This window comes from Nelumbo nucifera, chromosome 5 (assembly GCF_055504915.1).
Source record: "Nelumbo nucifera cultivar China Antique chromosome 5, China Antique-T2T, whole genome shotgun sequence".
Taxonomy (NCBI): Eukaryota; Viridiplantae; Streptophyta; class Magnoliopsida; order Proteales; family Nelumbonaceae; genus Nelumbo; species Nelumbo nucifera.
In genome coordinates this window covers 74,433,597-74,453,418 of record NC_142653.1, presented here as the reverse complement: position 1 = coordinate 74,453,418, position 19,822 = coordinate 74,433,597, and the positions used below count along the sequence as shown (strand labels likewise).

General features: G+C 37.0%; 1 protein-coding gene across 2 annotated transcripts; it reads left to right on the top strand.

Annotated features, from left to right (window-relative positions):
- The first annotated feature begins 1,299 nt into the window (after nucleotides 1–1,299).
- LOC104593970 (uncharacterized) lies at nucleotides 1,300–7,603 on the top strand. 2 transcript variants are annotated; one of them, XM_088887308.1, is made up of 12 exons: nucleotides 1,300–1,447; nucleotides 1,561–1,647; nucleotides 2,535–2,668; nucleotides 3,248–3,306; nucleotides 3,397–3,451; nucleotides 3,548–3,598; nucleotides 4,055–4,097; nucleotides 5,530–5,570; nucleotides 5,646–5,759; nucleotides 6,279–6,326; nucleotides 6,725–6,844; nucleotides 7,229–7,603. In XM_088887308.1, exons 1-12 carry the CDS (start codon nucleotides 1,399–1,401, stop codon nucleotides 7,295–7,297), a joined length of 870 nt encoding a protein of 289 aa, XP_088743434.1. In that variant the 5' UTR covers nucleotides 1,300–1,398; the 3' UTR covers nucleotides 7,298–7,603. The 2 variants fall into 2 exon arrangements, with proteins under 2 accessions (XP_088743434.1, XP_088743435.1); XM_088887309.1 differs by lacking the exon at nucleotides 6,279–6,326 and having other exon boundaries at nucleotides 7,229–7,431.
- The last annotated feature ends 12,219 nt before the right edge of the window (nucleotides 7,604–19,822 follow it).

Below are 19,822 nucleotides of genomic sequence, written 5' to 3'. Positions count from 1 at the left end.
AAGTTTTTGTAACCCTAATTTCCAACAGCAAGTATTGGAGGTAAATTTCTAAAGTTCATTAGTGAGCTTGTTTGGGCCTCCAATGGTCTTCTTGGATAGGTTGGAGTAGTTGAAGCTAAGGTTCAGACTTTGTTGGAGGTTCCAAGGTAAATTGTCACTTTAGGTGGATGGCCCGTGAAGATTCACTCACCTCTCCAATGAGTTCAGGAAAATCTTGTCCCAAGTAAATTATCACTTTAGGTGGATCCCTAGTGAATTGATTAATTTGGCAAATGCTTTAGGCTCAATTTGGAAAGATTACAAATACAAATGTATTTACAATACAAATACATACAAAATAATACAGAAAACAAGGTTTTGCACTCTACATATTTGTATTTGTACTCCTTCCAAACTGAGCCTTCATAAAATCTGGGGTGGGCAGGGACTGAACTTGTATGTTGTCATTTCATATGTGCAATTAGGTAAATGTGGCCAACAATGTATTGTAAGTGAGTCTTCATAAAACAAGGTTTTGCACTCCCATAGTTTTTATTGCAATCATACATTGGGAATATTTCCTTATTTATATATTATCATTCATGGGAAGATGTCTTCAATGCACAATTGGATATGATGTGAGGAGTAGATCTGAATTAAAATTTTTACATATATTATTGGATCCTACAGGATACAACACATCTACACCCCATAAAGGACGCGCCACAAACGCCCCACTTGCACATCCCTGAAGTTGCCGGTGAGAGATGTTCTCGATACACGGTTGGAATATGTAGGCGACCTCCGTGGGGCGCAGACGTGAATTCGGATCCATATCTAATTTGATTTAGACAGATTGGACTGAATTCGAATTTTTGAATTTGAAACTGCATAATATTCGAATTTGGAACTGCATAACGGGATACCATTTATTTCAGTATTTCTATGGTTGTAAACTTGTAAAGAGGTCATTGGGATCCGAAGTCCGGTCCAAAATCCGAACTCATAAAACAGATTCGTATTTGAAGTCTGACTAATTATACCTAAAATTATAAAATACTAAAATGTTTTAAAAAATCATTTAATTTCTTATAAATATACAATAAATTTATATTAATTTAAAATATTCAATTTAATGATTGTGAATTATATATAATACTTTTTTTTTGTTAGAAAATTATATATAATATTTAATGGATCGGATTTTAAACGGATCGGATGTCAATGGATACCGGACTTTCGGAATTCGTTGAGTCGTTGACTGGCCTACCTATTTTCCTCGCTCCCAATATCCAATTTCCCTCTAACTCATAACTCAAACTCAAAACTCAAAACTCAAAACTCAAACTCTACTCTCTCTCTCTCTCTCTCTTGTTCAGAACCCTTTTCCTTGGAGAAACCAAGGAAAATCTACCAGAGATGGAGGAGTATCTCCAGAACCTGAAGATCTTTCGATCTCAAATGAACGGTATATAGTTCTGAAGTTAATTAAAACAATGTGATTTTGGAGATCTCGGCAATTTCTAACTCCAATTAGTTTCGCCGTTTCTATTTCTAAATTCGGCATCTATCTATTCGCAGAGGTGGAGGATCAAGTAACGAAGATCTCTGTTGAAGAGCAAATGCATCTAACAACGATCCGCGCCATGGAGAAAGACCTCGATCTAGGTATCGGCTTCTTTTTAATTTCCTTCTACATTTTTTTCTTCCTTTAAATTTGTTCTTGCCTCTGAAGACCCCTCTGTTTGCGGTCTCTGCATTTTCCGGTGACTTCGCCGGAAATTCTAAACGACAATGAATTTCCTAGGAAGGAATTAATATAATGTGCGCGGTGTACGCTAGCATGAGTGTTCGACGACTCCGCTCGGGGCTGTCGAGGCTCCTACTTTGTTGCTCTTCGATTGGAGATTTCTGTTCTGCTTAGTCTCCCATTCATTTGATTGGAATAGTTTTTATTGTAGGGATTGTTCTTATAGACTGGATGGACTTCACGACCTGGGATTGATTTAGCTCTCTTCAGTAGCCATTAGATTAGAATATTTTTCGTGCGGCATTTGTGCTACAAAAACCTCAGCCTGTGTGTTGAAATCTCGTGAGAACATGTTTCAATCCAACGCTCTAGTGGATCATTTATTTTTGTATAATGATATTATTAAATCATATTCCGTATTGTTACTTCGCGCCATTTTCTTTAGCCGCCAAGACTTTAAACTACTTGCCAAAACTGTGCTTCTACTGTTCGTGGATATTTTTGCAGTAAAATCTGACACAAAACGTCTCAAAGAGGAGACTGAACGAATGATTTAGCTCTCTTCAGTAGCCATTAGATTAGAATATTTTTCGTGCGGCATTTGTGCTACAAAAACCTTAGCTTGTGTGTTGAAATCTCGTGAGAACATGTTCGAATCCAACGCTCTAGTGGATCATTTATTTTTGTATAATGATATTATTAAATCATGTTCCGTATTGTTACTTCGCGCCATTTTCTTTAGCCGCCAAGACTTTAAACTACTTGCCAAAACTGTGCTTCTACTGTTCCGTGGATATTTTTGCAGTAAAATCTGACACAAAACGTCTCAAAGAGGAGACTGAACGAATGATGAAGGCAAAGGACCAAACATGCTCAAAAATTTTTGATAAGCAGAAGAAGATTGCCTCCCTACACAATGATTCCTCCACTCTTTCTCAGGTTTGCTATTAATTTCCAAATCACCCATTTGAATTAAGACGGTAGGGAGGTTAGAGCTTCTGCATTTGAAATGAATCCACATTGTATTTTTTTCTCTTTAATTTTTTCTGTATCTGTTTCTGATCACAAGGCTGGTATCCTTGCTCAAAGGGTTGCATAGAAAATAAGAATGTTGTAATTTTTTCAAGTTCTACTTTAAAGAAGCATGATTAGTGTGTGAAATTTGTAGTTTGCATGGTAACTGGTTCCAAATCGATCTTCATACTCTAACCTAATTATGTAAGTAGATATAAGAGATGCTTTGAATGTTTGGGATTGTACAGGAGGAATTTGTTGTGCACGGTATGCAAATAATTGGAGGATTTTCTTGCTTCCGATTTCCGAAGGAATGCAAGTCGGGAATAAAGTAAAATATATAAGTGGGGAATAAAAAAATATCACTTAAATTTTATTAAGTGAAACACTTCAATACTCTACAATATTTCATTTCATTTCATTTCATTTCTTTTCTTTTCTTTTCTTTTCTTCTTCTGTTTATCTTCTTCCTTTTTTTTTTGACAATGTCCTTTTCTGTTACAGACCCTGGAACTTATTATACAAGAAAGGGTCAATACCTCTGCCAAACTGCAAAAGAAGAAGTAATATCAACCTGTGAACCTTAAAGATGGACGTCAATTTAGATTATGTTTTAGAGAGCCAAATAAATTTGCTCTGCTGTATTGGTGCAGAACTTATTATGCCAAGATCATGGAGGACATGAATGCAAAGTTACAAGAACAGCAGGTTAATTAAAAAATATGTAATTTCATAGTGGCTCTGCCGATCATTTTCCTCCTTCCAATGACTTGACTAAAAGTGCATCTTTTCTATTTTGAGCAGGATTGGATCAATTCTCACAAACTCAACACTAATGCTGGAAAGCTAGGACTGGTATATCTGTAATTGATACCTTCTTTTATCTTTCTATTGCCTGGGATTTTGGTTGCTAGTGATAGGCCATCATAATTAACAAAGGCTCAGTAGTATCTGCATTTCGTTAGTCTGATTCTGTAAATAACCTGGCTTGACTCTTTCTACACAAATTTAAGCCCAATTTATTCAATTTAAAAAGCAATAAGGACAAAATGAAGGGCTCCAGAGAAATCTTTTACAGATGGTGAAACAGTCAATTATAGACCTAGTCTGACATGTGATCTGAGTCTCTTTTATTTGCAGTAGATGTTTATTGCCTAACAATTTGATCATGTTAGTCTCTTTAAACCCATTATCTTACATGTATCTGATTTTAAGCTTAGGGGATTGTACCTTCACAATACGCTGCTCATACTTCCATTTTTGTAGCTTTATGGAAATTTGCAGTGATCCTAATTGTTACAACTTTTACAGGTTGAGACAAAAACCGGTGCCCATGAAGAAGGAGATATAAGAGGTATGACCTATTAAAACATGTTTCAGTGTTTCCCGTTCTCTTTTGATGTATTTTATGCAACATGATTAAGTCTTTTTTTCTGGTCCAAATGCTTAAATATACATGTCACCTAAAATTAAAGATTAGATTCTGAATTCTGAAAGATTCAGATGTGTTTTTCAAACATGTTGCAAGGAAGGAAAGTGAAATTGCTCACATAACAACAGTTACAGGGTTTAAATATCAAGACAATTATTTTTTGTCTCCTCACACCTAGTTACAGGAGTGGATTAATAAAATGTCTTTACAATCTTTAGTTTGTGTCTGCTAGTAATCCTGTTTCCTAGATGCTTTTTCCTGCTACGATTTCTTTAATGAAAGATCTTTTATTTGGAAATAAGAAACAGTACCAGAAGCTATACAATTTGCATAGGAAAATTATATTTCACTCCTAACTAGGAAGCATGTAGAGGCTGAACTGTTGTCAAAGATTAAGCACCAAGTATGTTGTGTATGTTGAGTTATGACTATTGATATCTTCTGACCAGATTAACATATCTTAGATTGAGGAACTCATACATTGTGTGGCCCTAGGGAAGGCTTATTATTGATAAATTATGTGTAGTACAATGAGTAGGACCAGTCATCTGCAATACCAGATCTCTAAGATTCTTTGATATATATGTTTTATCAAATAAAGATCTGGCACAGATTGTCTTAACCATTCATTCTATTATACCAATTTCAGGAAACAAGTCCATACACCACTCCATTACATTCATTTCATTATAGACTTATAATTGGCATTGGTAAAACTCATTAAGGTTAGGGTTGAAAAATATGAACACAACTTCACTTCTAGTTGTGTTACCCGAACTCAAATTGTCTTTGTATTTGAATGTATAAATATCATATAAATATGTTTGCATATAATGTAAATATACATTATAATGTATACAACTATGCGTTTCATGAATATATGCATATATCATCAATTTTAAGTTAAAAAAAAAATTCTGATATCACATAAGTATAATACTTCTAATGCACCATAATTATGTTCTTGTACATGTGTTTTTTTTTTTTTTTTCTTTTTTTGAGCAAAGGTAAAGTATCATAAGTATAATACTTCTAATTATGTTCTTGTACATGTGGTAATGCCAAACTGAGTTGCTAATCCTTAGGAAATAGAAGGGTTTTAGCAACAATAACTGAAATTATTGGGCCAACCCAAACCAAAACCAACCCAAAGTCATTTTGTTGGATTTGGGTTGGGGGTTCAACAACTTGGGTCAGGTTAAGGTTGGTTCTCAACTCAACCTAACCTGGCCCGAATTGCACCCATACCCCTAAAGTGATAATCTGCATGCTGAACTGATGTGTAAGCATTAGTAGCTTAAATTTGCATTTGAAACATTTATTCTCTCCTCATATATTTACATTTTATTTGCAGTCAAAACTAGCATTGCAATGGATCCCAAAACACACAGGATGGTATAAACATTTTCAGCAATGAGCAAAGTTATTTGGTTTTCATAATTATTTTTTTGATTACCTTCAGAATGGCAGGGTCAAGAAACAAATGAGAAATACAATGACATAATGACCAAGTTGGATGGTTCAAAAGCTAAGCTTGAGGAGATAATGACAAATAAATCCAAGCTTGTTTTGGAGAATTGCAAGGTACAAGTATTATATAAAAAGCATCTGGCAGTGTTAGTAACTGTAAATTAGGGTTTTTATGTTCCTGTATATGATAGAGGAAATTGGAGTTGAATTCCTCATGAAAATGGGAAGTGCAAAGATTTTGCAGTGGACAATCCAATACTCCAAAGTCAATCATTTTGAATAGGAATAGAATACCCGCTGAAGTGAGCTTTTCCCAATGCTGAAGCTACCTTCTAGATGTCCATTGCAACTCTTGGGTTGGTTTTAAATTAAGTTAATCAACAAGAGATGGGGTCTTTTATTCTGGTCATTTAGGTGGTGTTCTGTTCATTGTTCTAAAAAAGAGCTTCACATCTGGTTTTTCTGAATCAAGATCAAAGTATTTGAGTTCATTTATTAGAGAAATTTTATATTCTACTTTGTATGGTCTTATTGTACTGTAATTACTCTCTTCATACAACTTGTGCTTCTTTTCACCAATTATTTATTTCTTTTATTTTAAAGTTTGTTTCATGAAGCCTACTTGTGTTACAGATAAAGAAATCTATTGAGCAATTGAAATGTAGGACTGCTAGCTTTCCGGTTAGTTAACCTTTCAGTTCACACTGATTGTTTTAATATTTTATCTTGTAGTTTTGAGATTATCAATATTAATGTAAGACGATACTCCTCTGAAAGCACAATTTAGAAATGTACAGCACAAATCGCACTGCCACTTCCAACCATTTATGGGGGAAAACAAGTACGTTCTAAGTTAGACATAGGCACAATACTTCTAGTATGATGACCTACTTCTCTGTGCCTTGTACTCTTCTTACAATCCAGTGAAATAATTCAGAAGATGGGGCCTAATCCTTGCAAAACCTGCCATCCATCCTTGCATCCTGGCAGTGTTCTTTCAAAAGGATTATACTAAAATTTACTGCTTTATGCTATTTTATTTTATTTAATTATAGCTTTGTTTGGATGGTTGGCACCAGCCGGCGTTGATAACAATGGACATGAAGGCATTGGAAGAGGAGCACAAGGCTTTGCTGTCTGATAATGCTGCAGAAGTAGAGTATTTTCAGTGTCTGCAGCACCGAATTGAACAAATAAAGGTGAGAATGCGTAATAGCTTCATTATTGAATTTGCGACCCTATTTTTCAGCCTAAAAGATCCTCATACAAAAGGGTTTGACTATGATACATGAAAAACTTGTAACCAAATCAACCGGTATCATAAAATTGGTAACCAATCAGGTGGTTTTTTATCAAATTCACAGGAAGGTTTTGATTGGTCAAAGCCCTTCTGCTATCATGTCTTTCTGGCAGCAATAGATTTTTTAAGCATTTTGCTTAATACAGTGGTTGTCAGTGCTAAATTCCTGATCAGATGACTGTAAAAATGTCTACTGCAGTACCATTTTGTTGATGTTTTTTCCATTTAAATCCATAGAAAATATCAATAGCTAAGAGATTCAGATGCCTTCAATTTCTTACAGGGAATTTCTCATGTGATTAAATGCCCTTGTGGAGTGGAATACAAGGTGGAGTTGGAGAATAGTGGTTAACAAACCCAAGGCTATACAAGACATAATCTTGTATTCAAAATGGGAGCAGAGATCTTGCACAAGCATGGATATTATAAATGAAACTACAGAACATGCAGATATGCAAAGAGATGAACATCCGTTAAATCCAGCGAGGTGACACATAGACAGAAGATAATGGGTGAACATCTAGAAAGTAGAAACGTATGGACGACATTTTTTTTGGTAAAAGTAAAACATAGGAAGAGCACTAACAGAATCTGGGGATAGTGCATCCCACAAATCTTCTAAACTGATCTTTTCTATGAGAAATCCTCACATTCAACATGTCCACTTGGCCATCCTGTCCCAGCTTCGCAAGGAAGTCAGCTGGCACATTAGCTTCTCTTAAGATGTGGTTGAAAGTATGGTCTTAAAAACCAACCCAAAAATGGAACTGTCTTGACCACCGGTTCCCGGGTCAAATGGTCCGATCATCTTGTTTGAAGCCCAGTCAGATGGTTTTGCACCGACCCCGTAGCCATGACTGGAGGGGGGATCACTCCATTTGTTGCATCTCCAAAGCAATTTATGGTGTTAGAACCTATAAATTTTGAAGAAACATTTAAGATCCTACCGTAAGTCCCTTGTCACCCATCTTATGGCCACAACACGCTCTTGATTAACCGAAGCATCAGATAATCTCTAAAATCTAAAGCTGCATTTTCCACCACAAATTCCAAATGATTTTAGCAACTTTCTCCTACTAAGTTACTTTGGCAAGTCATGACACTCTTTAACTGGTCAATAACATTCTCATTTATTCTAGGAATGAATTAATCGATGCAATGAAAATGGATGCAAGTACTGAGGTTCTACAATCCTCCATACCTGATTTGCTAAAGGGCGATGAATTAATAGATGGAATAGAGATTCTTCCTCTTCATCACAGATTGGACAATATGTTACGTCGAAAGTTCCTTTAGCCTTGTTTTGATTGGTAACTTGTCCAGGAAAATAAGCCACATAAGTATATTTATTTTAGGTGGGACCGGTAGAATTTTGAAGTAATTCTTTAGCGCTATACAAGGTTTGAAATATTGATTTGAACCTAAATCACCTAGCCCAAGAGCATAGTAGCACTAAGCCCAAGCCCTAAAACCACTAAGCTATCTAGCTTCTTGTGAGTGAAATAAAATAATTTTAATTAACTTTAGTATTTAAATGCAATCTAAATATATAATATATATTTATCTTTAGCAACACCGATTAAAAGTTAAAAAGAATGACATTCAAAATTAATGGAATAAATAATCTACCAAACCCACATTTATATCATAACACTATTTGAATCTCAAGAAATTTATACAAATAAAACATTAATAATAGAATAATTATTTTAGTACATAAAATTTTAAATTTTCACATGATATGTATCTTAAAATTTTTATATATTTATTAAATTATTAATTAGTATTTTAATTTGCATTAAATAACAATATATTTATTATTTATAAAAATAAAAATTGTTTACAAAATATTCAAGAATTTAATATTAAATTGAATCAATCAAATTTAATAATCTATGTTTATATATATATATATATATATATATTTAATTTTAGAATATATTCTAGAATTAAAATATTATTTTAGTAATTAAAAATTCTGAAATTGCATATGATATGTGTCTTAGAAATTTTAATATATTTGATATATTTTAAGTTTAGATTATATATTTTATAAATTATTAATTGATATTATAAACTTAAAAATTTAATATTCGGTGCCTTTTTGTTAATATAAAAATTAAAAATATTAAAATAGAAAATAATTGATATATACTTAAAATATTAGGTAAATATGTTTTGTGTCTTGGACTCTTGTTTGATGCATCATCAATAAAATTGTATGATATCTATGCATCCTACTATATTAATTGTAATATTTTTTTAGTATACACCATTAAAATATACATTTCCTTTGTATTTATACATTATTTGTGGCTCTTTGATCTTAAATTTAGTATTTTTGATGTTTTTATAGAATTTGTTTGTATTTCCCTAGTGTATCCAAGCGTATCCATATTTTTCATCCATGTCCATATTTTTCTAAAGCATATTTGTATCTGTATCTATATCTGTATTTGATTTTGCATCTTCATTATTAGTTTGCATATTTTTCATACATTATACCTGATAGCGATACTTTGATCCTTGGCATTATAATTTCTTTGTCCTCATCTTCATTATTAGTTTGCATCTAAGTTGATGAGCCAATGGTGAACTCAGTTATTTCTTGGGCCCTACAAATCTCTATCGTCTACATCTATGTCAAGAATGTAAATACTTATAACTAGGGGTGGATTTGAGCCAAGCCAAGTTGAATACTTGGCTCTTCAAGATTGGCTCGTAGAAATAGTGTTAGGCTCGAGCTCGGCTCGGTTTGGCTCGGATCAAGCTTGACTACAAGTCAAGCTTTTTCTAAAAACATAAAAATTATATTTAAAAGGAATTTTTTATTTTACATACAGAAAATTAAGAATTATAAAAAAATATTTATTTTGTACATATAAAAATAATTATAAAAATTATTTACTATTATTCATAAAAAATAAAAATATTATATAGAAAAATTATTGTTATATATAATAAAAATTATTTATTATATATATATTTATATGTATGTATGTATTATTTATTTATTATACTAGGATCGATTAGGCTCGCGAGCCTCATGAATTTAACTTCATTGGGCTTGAGCTTGGCTCGATTAGCAAACAAGCCTATATATCGGCCTCAAGCTTGGTTTGAAACTTGGTTTAAATCGAGCCAAGCCAAACTCGAATAGCTTGTGAGAAGCTTGGCTCGTTGCAACCCCTACTTCTAACATTCCATAATCCTTGGATTAAAAGAGGATAGTTTGTCAAGATCCCTCCTTTTCTTTCCTCATATGAAAACTCTTGAACATTATTGTTTAAATTTATTCTATTCAGATCCCTTTCTCCTAACACTTCATAAAGAGAAGCCTTGTTGTAGGTGTGGTGGTAAGGCGATGGGGGTTGGTCAAGTATCCGAAGGTCCGAAAAGGATGCCAGGAAAGAGAGCGTGTGAGAGGAAGTTCTGGTTGTAGAGGACAATGGGAGAAGAGCATAGAAGGGAGTGTGTGAGAGAGTGAGAGAGATGCTCTAACAGGCCTCCAAAGTTAGGGTTATGTGTTTGTGTCCCCCATGGGGGAGAGTTGATCTCCTTATATAAACAAGATAATGAGGCTATTAGAAGAAAATCCCAAAAGAGACCTTTCTGTATTAGGAAAGGGGATCTTTATCCTCATGTCAGCTATCAAGTGAACTCCACTAAGGTTTCGCCATGTGTCTAACGAGCCTCTTTAATGATAAAGTTTCCTTTTCCTAAGGATTCTTATATAGCATGTGTTGGCTACACCCCTTCATGGGTTGACGTATTCAAATGTCTCTATAAGACATCTTTGGGGCATTTCATCGCAGCTTGCTGTGACTGTGTAGAGCATGAGTTTCCTGTGAACATATATTGCCAACTTCGGCTTTGTTTATCATTCATCACGACATAAGCTGCCATTCTATGCTCATCGCAGGATGTTGGTAGTGTATTGAGTTCGCCACATAGTTGCGATGTCATTCTGAACCCATCACTGGTCTCGGATAGCACATTGTGCTCATCATAGGTCCGAGAAGGCGTTTCATGCTCATCGCAAGTGTAGGATGGCCTTCTGTGCTCATCGCAAGTGCATGAGCCTTACATCACTTTGATAAAGTGTCATTGTGCCATTACAAAGGTGTCCTGGTTGAGATTTCTCCGTGTAGCTTTCTTTTAACATCTTCGTCGTAGTCATGGTGATGGTAAATTACATGTAATTACACTTGTATATCCAGTTATCTACTCAGAAGAGAGTTTTATCACCTTTTCCAATGCTCCATCACATTCCATTTAAAACCAAGGCTTTAAAAACCAATCCAAATACAAAACCACTTTGGCTTCCAATTTTTGAGTTAGTGGTTCAACTATCTAGTTTGAGTGGGTCAAACAAGTAAGATTTAAAATATAGTATAACTTTGCATTTTGAATGTTAGATTAGGGTATAGGTTAAAGTTGACTATATATATACATTCTTATGAGAGGGTGAGTGTGAGACTTTGAGAAGAAGGCAGCTGGGAAAGAAGAAGAAGACGAAGAAGAAGAAGAAGAAGAAAAGTAAGCATCGCTTGCGGTGGTTGTTGCCATGTTCACTGTTATTTGTTACAACAACATTTTTCCCTAAGAAGAAGAAGAAGAAGAAGAAGAAGAAGAAGAAGAAGAAGAAGGAAGGAAGGAAGGAAGGAAGCACCACCGGTGGCTATCACCATGTTCATCACCACCATTGCAGCACGATTTGCCCTCTTCTTACATCTCTCTCATCTTTCTAAATCTCTCTCAAATCGCATATCGTACTTGCTTAATTAGTGTATCTCAGATTTCAAATATCACATCAATGTCTCATCTTTCATATCTTGTATTGAGTTTTCGATCTCTTCATTGGACTTGCAATTTTTTTTTTTTTTTGCTATTACAACCTAGAAAGAATCATAGAAAACTCAAAATCACAATGAAAAACCTAAAAATCCTAACTAATTTTGGCTATTGAGAATAATCAAACAAAATTATGAGATATGAAAGTTTTTGTCATTTTTTTATTTTTTTAGTTTCAATTTTAAAATAAATAAAAAAATTTGTAATTAGTTTTAAAGAAACTCGGGAACCATTAACCAAGTTGAACGATTTAATAGTTAAACCATGACCTAACCAGTTCTTGGGCTAAACGGTTCAACCATCCAATCAGGTCCGATTTTTAAAACTCTATTTAAAACAGTTCTAAGATCCCTTTCCTACTAAGAGACATGTTACTTTTGGCTCTATACATGCCATTTTCCCAAAAGAGTTGTCATCATGATTTGTCAAACTCGAGTTTGTTCTTGCAAGGGGAAGCAAGACATGAAGAAGAAAGGTAAAGCACTTACCACTGATTTAATTAGTGTGACTTTTCCTGTTTTAGAGAGTGTGTTGGTCTAATTGTAGAATCCCTCTATTTCCCTTGAAACTTTAAGAGTTTGTAGTAATACACTACATAACCCAATTTTCGAACGCATTTATCTATAAATTTTCACTCTAGCTTATCATAGGTTTTTCTCCATATCAAGCTTGCATCCCGTTCAAACCTATTTTCCATTTTTCTTTTTCATAGAATTGAAAATTTCATGCATTATTAAGATGTTTTCTACAATTTACACCTTTAAGATGAAAGTGCTTTGAAACGAAGATATGATTTTCTCGAGTAAAGGTCGATCTTACCTTGCCAGCTAGAATCGGAGCAATAATCTTGTAAGGCACATTGCATAAACTGATCAACCTATATATAGTGGTTTGCACAATCGGGATTATCAACCTTTGGTATCAGGGTAATTAGGGTCTGGTTTATTCCTTGCTCATTCTCCCACTATGTAAGAAAGCCTTCACCATCTGAGTTACACTCCCTTTAATTATGTTCTGTAACTGCTTGCAAAAAATTGCTTGTAACCCATCTGGTCCTAGAGCCTTCAGATCTGGGATGTGCTACAGAGCTTCTCTTATCTCTCCATCAATGACATCCCTTGTAAGCATGCCATTGTCTTCTTCATTTAGCCAAGGTTCAAAACCTGGGTATGTTGGGACAGTCTGAGAATTCATCTGAGTGGGTGATCATAGTAACAGGATCAACCCCTTTGTTGGACAAAGGTAATGATTGGGGATGCACTCTCTCTGATGGAAACCAAGACTATCGGCAACCGATTTCAATCGTTGAGATTTGTTTTGCAGAATATATTTTATACGAGATATAAAAGTATATACATATTATGGTTTCCAAATTGTTTGCAAAAGGTTTTAATTCCCGAGATCCATATAAGCAGAGAGTGCAACACTGTTCTTTGCAGCCGAGGGAGAGGTCCTCTCTTGTCGGGCAGTGTTTGATCATTATGGGCTGAGAGGTTGAGTGTAAGACCATTGAGGGTAATACCTGATGGGATAATCTTGCATCTGCCCACAGTCTCTGGGTGTTACAAGGTGGCTTGGCCCAAGGACCCCTTAGGGTAAGTGTTGGGCCCATAGAGCCCATGTGATGGGTTTCAGGGGGTGCACTGTCCATAACAGTGTATTCGGCCAGGCCTTGTAACAATGGCTGGGCTGAACCCATGTGGTTGATGTGTAGATCAATGTTTGGGTCCCACGCCATACAAGGAAGCCTAATTGGGCAGCAGTTAGGAAGGCTATGTGAGCACATAACCTTAATGGACCTAAAGCCCGTTTCGAACTGGGCTAATTTAAGTAGTTAAATTAAAGGGCGAACTCTGAGATTGGATTGATTGATAGGATTGGGTCTTAACCCTATCCACTCAGAGAATCTAGATCTGAATGTGATTCAGATCTGGAAACCTCCTAATGAGATTAGGAGAAGGATGATCCAATCTACAGATACGATAAGGGTTTACCCTTATCACTTAAAGGGAAGTCTGATCTAAATATGATTTGGATCAGCAACTCCTAATGGGATTAGGAGTTGATCCCTTAAAGGCTATAAAAGGAGGAGGGGGCGGCAACCTTTAGACATCACAACAACATCACTGCAAGTCTTCAGAGCTGAAATCACAATTGAGAGAATTCAACATACCTGCGAAAATTCTCTCTTGCCGCCTCCTTCCTGCCGCCGCCTCACCTGCCAGTTCGACCTCCATTTCAGTGGGAAAAATTAAGATTCAATCTTGATATTAATTCCTTGTGAAGGGACTGATAAGAAGCTGTGCTCACGTGCCATCCTACTATTTCTTGCGAAGGATTAGGTTCTAGAACACTGCTGATTCTGCTCCACCCTACACTACGCCATCATCAGTGGAAGCAGTCTTTTGATCCTTCCTTGGGCATGAACACATTCGCTGGGAGATATTAATTTCTCTGTATCAGGTATAATCCTCTTCTACTGCTTTTGTTTAGTTACAGTTCAGTTTATGGTTCAAGATTGATCATTGAAAATATGATTTTCTAAATAGGGAATGCGATTCCCAGTTGAAGGGAGAGAACTTTTTTTTGAAATTCGCCCACCTTATGCTGCTGACAACGTTGGTTTCCATCAGAGAGAGTGCATCCTCAATCATTACATTTGTCCAACAAAGGGGCTGATCCAATCACTATGATCACCCACTTAGATGAATTCTCAGACTGTCCCAACATACCCAGGTTTTGACCCCCTCTAAGGATCTCACTGATTGGCATATCAAAGACAACCCAATCTGACACTTAGTGTAGTATCATAATCGAGTCTAGGGGTCAGGTGTAACATTCCAGTTTTTTCCATCAATCTCCAAGGTCCAGGGCAATACTGAAATTCTGGTCCGGTTCAGGGTTTCAAGAAAATCCACACTACATCTACCTCAAGTCTCACCCTGGTAGCTAAGACAAGCCACCCAAACCGACTTGGCGGCACATCAGTGTCAGCCTTGGTAGGATAAATCTCCCTAGATCTATCCAACGGCTGTGAAAATTATCAACTGACACGAGTCTCATATGTGTCCAGTTTAAGGGTATTACATAGAAACACATCACAATAACATGAATCAAATATGTACCTTATTCATTTATAATAAATGTCGTAAGGTACATCATTCTGATTGGAGATAAGGGCATACACTATCTAACAGCTCCCACTTGCACTTAGGTCCAATCTGGTATAAGCCGGAGTCCCATACTTTTCACGTGTTTCTCAAACGCTTTTTGTGTCAGCGGCTTAGTCAATGGGTCTGCTACATTCTCCGCTGATGCTATCTTCTGAATCAAGACGTCCCCTCTTCCAACTATCTCCTGCAGTACATGGTACTTCCTCTCGATGTGCTTCAACTTTGAGTGGGCTTGTGGCTCCTTAGCATGAGCAATAGCTCCAGTGTTGTCACACAACAGTGGAATGGGTGATGTATTGGATGGAACAACTTCCAATTCATGAATGAACTTCTTCATCCATATGGCTTATTCGGCAGCTTCACTTGTGGCAATGTATTCGGCTTTGGTTGTGGAATCCGCCGTGGACCCCTATTTTTTGCTTTTCCAGCAAACAACACAATCCCATCGTGAAAGCATACCCAGATGTAGACTTTCTATCATCTGCATCTGACTAGAAATCGACATCCATATACCCCTGGATCTGTAGTGAGCTACCATCGAATACCAGACAAACTCTTTTGTCCTTCAAAGGTACTTAAGTATGTTTTTCACAGCAGTCCAGTGCTCCTGCCCGGTTGGCCTAGAATCTGCTTACCACACTCATTGCCTGAGCAATGTCAGGACGAGTGCATAGCATGGCATACAAGATGCTCCCCACGGCTGAGGCATAGGGAACGTCCTTCATGCCCTCAATCTCCTCGGGAGTCTTGGGAGACATGCCCTTGGAGAGTAACTCTATGCCTGAAAGGAACATTTTCTTTTCTCGGAGTTCTCCATGCTGTATCTCTTGACTATTTTGTCAATGTAAGCAGATTGGGATAATCCTATTATTTTCTTCGATCTATCTCTATAGAGTCAAATACCCAGTATATAGGAGGCTTCTCCAAGATCTTTCATGGAGAATTGCTGTGAAAGCCACACTTTCACCACAGTCAACATTCGTACATCATTCCAATGAGTAGAATGTCGTCTACATACAGAACCGGAAACATAATCTTATCACCACTGGATTTCCTATAAATACAGGGCTCATCCGGGTTCTACTCAAAATCAAACTTTTTGACAGTAGAGTCAAATCGGATGTTCCAACTCATAGAAACTTGCTTAAGTCCATATATGGATCTATTCAATTTACATACCTTGTGTTCTTGACCCGCAGCTATGAAACCTTGCGGTTGCTGCATATAGATATCTTCACTAAGATCTCCATTCAGGAATGCAGTTTTGACATCCATTTACCAAATCTCATAATCATGGTATGCTGCTTCAGCTAGCAGGATCCTAATGGATTTAAGCAAGGCCACCGGTGAAAAGGTTTCCTCATAATCGATGCCCTCTTTCTGAGTATACCCTTTCGCTACCAGACGAGCCTTATAGGTCTCAACCTTACCATCGGGGCCCTTCTTTCTCTTATAGATCTATTTGCAGCCAATTGCTTTCACCCCAGGGGGCGGATCTACTAGAGTCCAGACTCCATTGGTCTCCATTGAGTCCATATCAGCTCTCATGGCATCTACCCACTTCAAGGAATCTATGTCGAACATAGCTTCCGTATAAGTCACGAGATCCTCCTCACTGGTCATAGCTTCCACCAGGTAACTATCCTGGTCATAGCCAAAACGAACTGGAGGCCTGGAAACCTGGGTAGATCTTCTAGGTTGGTCATTACCTGGAACTTGTGGGACACCTCCCATTGGCCCTGAGCTCTCCTCATCAAGAACAACTTCTTGATGATGATTGTTCAGGATGTAATCATCCTCCAAGAATTGGGCATTTCGGCTACAGAACACTTTCTGTTCTCCTGGGTCATAGAATAGGTAACCCACAGAGCCTTTGGGGTAGCCTACGAATAGGCAACGACTGGTCTTCGATTCCAATTTGTCTGCACTCGTTCTTTTAATGTGTGCCGGACAACCCCAAATCTTCAATTTTCTCACACTTGGTTTTTTTCCGGTCCAAAGCTCATAGGGAGTCTTCGGAACTGATTTGGTTGGAACCCGGTTCAGCACGTATATCGTAGTCTCCAATGCGTAACCCCAAAAGGATGTGGGTAACTCTGAGTGTACGAGAAGTGATCGGACCGTATCCAATAAAGTCTGGTTCATCTTTTCTGACACACCGTTTAGCTGTGGTGTAGCAGGAGGAGCTAGCTGTGATACTATCCCGTTGACCTTTAAGTAGTCCTTGAATTCGTTAGAGAGATACTCGCCACCTCGATCCGATCAAAGGGTCTTAATTTCTCTCCCTAACTATTTCTCGACCTCTTGTCTAAACTCTTTGAACATTTCAAATGATTCAGACTTGTGTCTCATTAGGTACACGTAACCATACCGAGAGTAATAATCGGTGAATGTATAAAGTACACGTGCTGGTTACGAGTCCTAACACTCATGGAACCACATACATCAGTTTGTATAAGGTCAAGTGCGCCTGTACATCTTTCAGGCTTACCGTTAAATGGCCGTTTCGTCATTTTACCCTGAAGGCAAGGTTCACAGGTGAGAAGATCTTCTACAGTTAGAAAATCCAAAGGACCATCTTTTACCAACCTTGTGATATGATCTATATTAATATGGCCAAGTTGGTAATGCCACAGGCATGCGGGATTAACTATATCACGGATTCTTTTCTTGGGGATATCAACCGACATAGTTTCGGCTATTTTAGTTTCTTGAGAAGGATGAAGAACATAGAGACCATTCTCAAGTTCTCCGTATGCGATGAATTTGTTTTTTCTTTTAATAGTAATCGTATTACCAAAATGAATAGAATATCCATCCGCACACAATTTTGAGACAGAAATCAAATTTATTCTCAAATTCTGTACATAAAGACTATCTTTTAGTACAATAGATCATTCTCTGAAAAATAACTCTACGGTTCCTATAGCCGTAGCTGCAACACTTGCAGAAGTCCCCAAGTAAAGAGTTACTTCTCCATCATTCAGTCTTTTGCTTATCCTGAACCCCTGCAGTGAGTTACACGCATGAGTTGATGCCCCGGATTCAATACACCAGGAAGCAGAAGTTAGCAACAAATTGGTTTCTATGACACAGGATTCAAAATTACCTTGTTTCTTGGATTCCAGGTACTGAGGACAGTTCCTCTTCTAGTGGCTGGTCTGCTTGCAGAAGTGACAAGCATCTGATGCTCTATTATTCTTCTGCTTCTTGGACTTGGCAGCCTTCTTCTAGGGCTTTCTCTTAGCCTTCCTCTTCTTCTTGCCCGATTTGCCAGTTTCAACAAGCATAGCTATGGGCTCATCCTTCTTAATCAGTTCCTCGGCCCTGTACAACATATTACTGAGTTCCTGGATGCTGACATTCTGCTTGTTCATATTGTAGTTCATGATGAACTGATTGAAGGAAGGAGACAGAGAATTCAGGATGACGTCTACCTTCGTGACATGGTCAAGCCCGAATCCAAAAGCCTCAAGTTCATTAATGTAACCTATCATCCGAAGACAATTGGCGTGTTGTCGTAGGCACCCAAAAATAAAACCTATACTCGTGAGAATAAAAGGTAGTAGTGCGAGTAAGGATCGTTCCCATGAAAACCATATTTGAAAGAAAGAAAATCAGGATTAAAGAGAACAAAATTTAAATGGGAAGCAAGGCAATTTAGTGTACTGTAATTAACCAAAAGAACGAATCTTGGTATAGGATAACATCCACCATCAGAAGTTCACTACTGCTCATCGATGCAAAAATAAATCAATTCAGACTTTGAATATTCATCGTAGGAATTATTTTCCTGCATCTTCCTAATATCAGTTAATCGGAAAACAAGCGATCCTCTTAACCCTTACTACTGAACAACCCCTAAACAAGCATTAAAATTTAATCCAGCAATAGCATTAAGCATTAGAGATCAATGAAGCTAAATAACACAAGCACAAGCGGTTGCATTAATTCAGTCGAGTGTCCTTCCTAGGATCTAACAATTTCTGACACAACAAATCATTAAACCCTAGTTGCTTCGCAGATTAGAGGGACCAAACAATTACGGATTTGATATTTAATCTGGCAATAAATTGTAATGAATAATAAACTAGCAGGCCTTCGTAGCAATCAAACGAAACAATCATAGATATAAACATAGAAGAACATTCGATATCCAAAGCATGAATTAAACAATAAAAACCAAATTAGACCTCACAGTTTGGTGGATTCTGAGGCTTCTGCTTCTTTCGACCAAGTACAAGAGTTTTAGCCACGCATGGTCATGGTGAAAATTCCAAGAAAATCAGAGAATGAAGAAGAGGGGCGAAGAGAAGAGAAGAGAAGAGAAGAGAGGTTCGGCTGCTCCCAATCTGCTTGCCTTCTCTCTAGGTTTTTCTCCCCTTATCTCCTTCCCCCAAGAGAAGCCTACAAAATCTCCTCAAATTCCTCTAGGTCAATCTACAAGTCTGACTTATTCAAAAAAGACTTAGGCCTGCAAACAAGGCTGTGGCTTAAGTGGGAACCACTTTTTAAAGTCCAAAGATGGCCTTAACTCCAGACCTCCAGACCTCTTTTTGTTCCAACAGGTTAAGGGTTTCTAATAGGAGAGATTTCAAACTTACGCGACCAAAAGTTTCCAAAGGGGTGGAGACTTTGAATAAATCTGATGTGTTTAAGAGGAGAATGTGACCTAAGTTTTCTCAAAGTTGAAATATGGTTTAGTGGGGGCAGATCGTACAAATAGGTATAAAAGGATTTTCAAGAGAAGGGGAAGGAAGTCAAAGGTGCTGATACCGGAGGCGAATTGTAGGGTGGATCAAGTCTCATCTGAAGAGAATTGTAGGGCGAATTGTAGGGTTGAGCAAATT